The sequence below is a fragment of the Cyprinus carpio genome, chromosome B24 (genome assembly GCF_018340385.1).
Source record: "Cyprinus carpio isolate SPL01 chromosome B24, ASM1834038v1, whole genome shotgun sequence".
Lineage (NCBI taxonomy): Eukaryota > Metazoa > Chordata > Actinopteri > Cypriniformes > Cyprinidae > Cyprinus > Cyprinus carpio.
In genome coordinates, this window is record NC_056620.1 from 2370024 (window position 1) to 2376172 (window position 6149).

Genomic DNA, 6149 nt, shown 5'->3' on the forward strand with positions numbered 1-6149 from the left:
CAACTATTTTCAATTAGTGTTTCAGCACCTTTACGGGCAACATGTAAGTTTCAAGAATTTTCTAGAAATTTCACAGCTGTTTATTCATCTCAGCCTTTTCTATAGAGCTTTTCAGGCAGTTACAACAGCACTGCACAATGAGGGAATCTCAGAAAAAGACTTAATTCACCGCTGCCAATAAAATTGCCTTTGCAGCAGAAACACAATTTTTATTTACATCTGTGCTACATGACTAAAGAAAACTGACAAAAAAGGGCTGTGGGGAAGTAGATGTAGAAAAACAGTGAAACCCATAATGCACTGGGCTCAGTCATACTAATGCAAAAATGCAGAAGTATGATCTGTAATTTTCACAAAAAAATAGGTAATTGTAATGAAAGGGTGCAGAAGTATTTGCAGGCAACATGACAAAAAATAACATTGTTCATTCACTTTGAACTTACAAAGCTTATTCACTTGTACTTCCAACAGTACAAAGCTGGTTGAAAATTGGTAATCTTACCCTTTTAAAGAAAACTAAATAAATATATGAGCTTCTGAAGAAAGGCTATTTTTAGTACTTTTTTTAACTGTTTCATAATTGTTAATTTTAAAAAAAAAATAATCTCCATGTTGCAAATATTACCACATTGCAACAAAAAAATCTCATTTTTATTTTTATATGTAAAAAAAATATATATTTTCTTTATAAAATATTATTTTTATAACCATAATCCAAACAAATTATCATTCTAAATACTATAATGCAAAAAGAAGACTACAGTCAAAGTTAATATGTTAATAGATGCAATAAATTATGTACATTTAGATTTAGCAAATGCTTTTATCCAAAGAAACTGACTCACAAACCAGTAACAGCATAAAATATGTAACTAATGTGTAATATAATGATATTTTACACAAAAGCCTATTATGGGCAATTAAACATTTTAATCAATTGATAGTCCTAATTTACATAATGTGTTGCGTATCTATTGTATGGTCTACAATTTATGCTAATTTTAACAAAACAAAAAACGGCCCTCGTTCTTGACAGACTCTTCTTGAGATTCACCTAAATCATTATTCCTCACCTCACTGATGTAATATTAACATTTTCTAATTCACACGGTTGAAATACATCATTGTCCTGTTACAGCAAAAGAGACAAAACTCAATCAAACAAATAAAACTATCAAATCTCAAGACTGCTGTCTGCAGCCACTTCCTGCATACTGGATTTATATCGACTCGGGGGAAAGTCAGTGGAAAGGCTGCAGACAGCAGTCTTACAGTGGAGGAGGAAAAGTTTGAGTGTCCCGAAGAAAGAAGCCTATTTATGAGGGTTATTGATGAAGAGTCACATCTCCCTATAGATCACATGCTAATTCAGCCTTCTCACACTCCCGCTTACGCAGCAGATCCCCGAGCCGTCCACAGTATGAAGTGTGCTCTGCAGTGAGCATGCAGCACTCCGCTGGGAAAACCTACTCGCGTTTGGATCAATCGGCCGCCGCCGTCATTCTGCTGAGGCAGAGGTACAGGGTGTGCCTGCTAAGCCATACAAGCATGGGTGTGTGCCATGTATGTGTTGAATCCAAGTCTTTACTGTCTGCAAGGACAGCCTGTTTATGAAAAGACTGAAAATGCAAACACTCAGGACGCACACTCTTCTTTGAGTGTTGAGTTGCAACGTGAGGGCTCTTCAAGGTGATGCAGCTTAAGTTTCATACTCTGCTGTAAGAGTGACTGACCTTCATGCACTGCTGAGGTTTCTCTAGACTTACCTGGCTGCAAAACAGTCTTGATTCGGTCTTTGAGATTAAGATTTATCGCATCGATTTGTGGAGTTGAAAGTGTTAATTTTTGCATTGTTAGCATCACTGAACTGTATAGGGCACAAAGCATAACCGACTAAATCTGTGAACTAAATAAATTATGTGACAAATCAGTATTTCATGACAAAATGCAATAAGATAGTAGCACAGTCACATGTTGTAAAGTAAAGAAATTCACGGTCGGTGAACTTAAAACTGATTTTGCGTATAAAACATCCTTCCATTTTATTAATGGTGGTGAATGTGTCTTATTTCATGCACAACAGAAAACAAATTTATGAACAAAATGCATTTTCTGTGAAGAACATAAGCATGTCTAGTTTACTGCATTTTTGTCAATAAATGCTGCATTTCACATAATGTATTTCATTCAGTCCACAGATTGGATACACCTGATACCCCATAAAACAGAGCCAAAAAGTGATTGTTTTTAAACAGGTTTCCCCAAACACTAAGCTTATCTGCAATTGGTCAGCCAAAGATTCAGCCCCACCCCCAACTCTGACCATTGGTTGAGTCATTGTTATATCAGACAGGTCAGGATGTTTAAACAAAAGAAAATGTTTTGAAAGTGTTATGAATAAATGACTTTTAATTATCTCTAAGTTGAGACAGAAAAAGTACTTTAACATTGGAAAAAAAAAACTGCACAAATGTGTGATAGAGTTCTTGAAAAAATGCAAAATGCTTTTGTCATGCAAAAAAAAAAAACCCAAAGTCCTGCCAATCCATTCACAAGAATGCAAGGAGCGAGCTCAATTTTCCATACTCAAGAAACACTCTGTAAAAGAGGAATCCTGGCAATATCAGTGTTGGTTCACCAAACTATTCAAGGCCTGTAGAACAGAAGTGCTTGGACGTGATGCCAATATTAACAGCAGATTGTTGAGATCTGGGCAGAAATAATAGCACTGATGCCAACTCAAGACACGCAGGAACCTAATGCCCCTTTACAACAACAATACAGCCTGTAGCTATACAGCATCTACACGTCTACTGAAAAAAAAAATCAATATATTAATAATTAAACAACTAGACCTCACTGAGCTGGAACGAATACAAGTTCCTCTACTACACTCAAATGTTCATTTTTCCCCAAGTTCTGCAGCAAATCTTCTCAAAGCTTCTCAATAACTACACAATGAGGATAAATTGTTTTACTCACAAGCATGAACATGAAGCTTGAGCCAAAGTCAACAATGTATTTAAGTTCTTTCTTACTCCAAATCCTGAATCAAGTGGCATACAGAAAGCAGATCTGGAAGTTAATTTGTCCAGTTTAGGGATGCAAAATGAACACGTGACCACACATTCATACTACAACCGGCGCACAGCTGCCAGCTCTTTTAGTAGCAAGGAGTTTGCCTTCAGTTTTATGACCACCACTGAAAAAACATTAGGTAACTGTTCAAGTTTTCTGTATGAATGTCCAGTGGCTTTCTGACCAAATTTGTTGGGTCTTTATGACCAAAGCATTTCCATTACCTTTCCACTTATAAGATAAGGACTGAATTAATCACCAAAAAAAACACAATGTTCAAAAACTAACATCACCATGGCTTGCAAACAAGTTTTACTCTTCACAAACACTCAAGTTCAACTGTGTTTTGGGATATAGTAGATGGCGTTTTTCTCAGACCTCCATCAAACCAGGTAACAGCTGTTATTACCAGTTTAGCATTACTACAGTAGCAACCAGTTGCATTTCAACTTGGAACTAGATTATCTATAATCAACAGAAATTTCATGACTTTTCCAGACCTGGAAAACACCAAATGTCCTACTTCCAGGTTTTTCATGACCATCGAATCCCTGTCAATCAACACCTGCAACCTATCCATAATCATTTACCACTGAGCTATTGTAATAACATATAAAGGTATATAAAGCACCATTCATCATGAATGTTTAAGAGTAAACAGTGAAAGAATGTGCGAGCAACACTGAGTAGGCTGCATGTGTGGATCCAGGCTTCAGCTTGAGCTGATTTCCAAGGAAGTTTCCAGTCCTCGCCCTCCATCCGTGCCTCTGAAGTTCTTCCTACGCTCCCTGTTTACTTGCAAACACTGAAATGCATTCTCCTGCAACACACGAGCGTCTGTCCTCTCGGAACGAGTTTCGAAGCCGCGCGCGCCGAGGTTGCAACAATTTAACAAACAATCCTTTGTGACGTAACAAACACAGACGCGAAATCTACAAAGGCACATCTCAGTCGGACCTTTCAGCGACGCTCTCTTCACTGTTCTTTCCTGTCTATCGGTCTATCTTTCTTTCTCCAGAAAGAGCGCCATGTTGAGAGCAGCAGTGGAGTTGACAAGCTGGTTATCCTAAAAAAAAAAAAAAAAAACTAAAAACACACTCGACTTACCTTGGCTATGGCTTTTTTATATCTCATTGTCGCTTGCTGAATGAGACTGTGTATTTTGATATTCCCATCCCCACAGGGAACGACCACCCGCGTCCTTCCAAAACACACTGTCACTTTCATATTCGCCCGATATTCCAGAGACTCCGCAGGGAAGCGCGAGGAGTGCTGAACTCTTCAGGAAAACTCAGTACGGTTAAGCCGCGGCAGCATTGTATCCGCACAGGTGAACCGCGGGATAGATCCTCATGGTGTGCTCCTCAGGTGAGACTGGAGCACCTGCTCGCCGTGTGTCGCGGTGGAGTGACTCTTTCACAGCTCTCTCCGAGACTCACACTGACTCACTGCTGCCTCAGCGCGTGTTCCTCGTGTGTTCCCTCAGGGACGACTGTCTGTTTCGAGGTTATAGACTCGTTAAGTGCTGCTAGTACTCTTCAGTTGCTGTTCTAGTAGTTACTAACATTTATCACATACTAGTCCCAGTCTCAGTTATCTCTCACAGTAGCCCCTCACTTCAGAACACAAGACCCAGGGGGCGTGGGTGGATCCACATCTAGGGGTGGAGCTGGGTGGGTTTAGGGATCAGGGGGTGGAGCCGAAAAGTTAGGTATACGTGAGGTGGGAGGAGTTGATCTGGATCCGACCACGCCCCCTTGATCTTGCGTTCTGCAGTGAGGACCATCTCATTATAAAGCCTACTATTACATATAGTCAAGATGCATATTTTGAACTACTAGAAAACTCTTTTAAAAAAATTATGCTGCAAACAATGCTTTTCTTACTTAGATTTTTTTGTCTTGTTTCCAGCCAAAATATCTCACAATTCTTAAATCAAGAAGGATTTTCTAGACAAGTAAAAATTGTCAAAAAAAAAAAGTCAAAATTAAGTGGGTTTTTGCTTGAAACAAGCAACATAATCTGCTAATGCGGTAAACAAAATAATCTTGTTTTCTGTTTGAAATAAGATTATTTTGCTTGTTCTAATCAAAAACTCACTTAATTTTGACTTTTTTTTCTTCTGAAAACAAGCCTAATTTTTTACTATAGAGCTTTTTTACTATATTACTACTAAAGCATTTTTTTTTTTTTTTTTTTTTTGCAGTGAAGGTTCCTTATTGCTTTATGAACCTTTAAAATATATGCCAACTTCCCATTACACAAAAGGTTCTTTAGAGTAGAAGAGGTCTCTTAAGATTTTTAAATGATCTTAAACCTAAGAAAAAAAAGGAACCAAGAATGGTTCTTCTATGGCATAATTTTTAAGAGCGTATGTCCATTTGTGGGGGGGCAAAATGGGTCATGGGGTTTTAGACTCGTTAAGTGCTGCTAGTATTCTTCAGTTGCTATTCTAGTAGTTACTAGCATTCATGACCTACTAGTCCCAGCTTCAGTTATACACCACAACATATTCAAGATGTAGGCTAATACATATTTTGAGCTACCAGAAAACTCTTAAAAATCAAGGTTCCTTATTGCTTTATGATCCTTGACCATCTATGGAAACTTTACATTACACAAAAAGTTCTTTAGAGTAGAAAGATCGCATCAGTTTTTTAAATGATCATAAATCTAAAAAAAATAATAATTTCTGAATGCTTCCTTAGGCTCACTGTTCAAAGCACCTTTTTGGAACCTTGTTTTTAAGAGTGTATGATGTTAATGTAGTTTCTAGTGGCCGTGTCAGTCATTTATGAACATTAGTAAACCTAGATGATGGATATGAATCATATGATGGACTTCCAGCTGTTGGTAGTTCTCAATCATTCTGGTTTAGAGCTAAACCACCTTGAGTCAGTAATAAACCATCTGTCACGTTCCATATTTGTAAGACAACTTTCTAACTTTTGCCACTTCTCAGAAGCAAGCAGAGATTTGCTATAAACATAGTAGTAATATTTCAGCAAAAACACTGGACAGTATTTATAACGCATAACGCCCCCTTGTGGTAGAAAAAGATACTTTATCTT

General features: G+C 37.7%; 1 protein-coding gene across 5 annotated transcripts in view; it reads right to left on the reverse strand.

The window, feature by feature from the left end:
* The window catches only part of LOC109070279 (partitioning defective 3 homolog), a 455709-nt gene extending 450996 nt beyond the window's left edge, over positions 1-4713 (reverse strand). For all 5 annotated transcript variants that reach the window (XM_042751639.1, XM_042751638.1, XM_042751637.1 and 2 more), the window contains exon 1: positions 4186-4713. In XM_042751639.1, coding sequence (XP_042607573.1) covers positions 4186-4305 — 120 coding nt within the window. In that variant the 5' untranslated portion in view covers positions 4306-4713. The remainder of the gene's footprint in view (positions 1-4185) is intronic.
* Positions 4714-6149: the final 1436 nt, after the last annotated feature.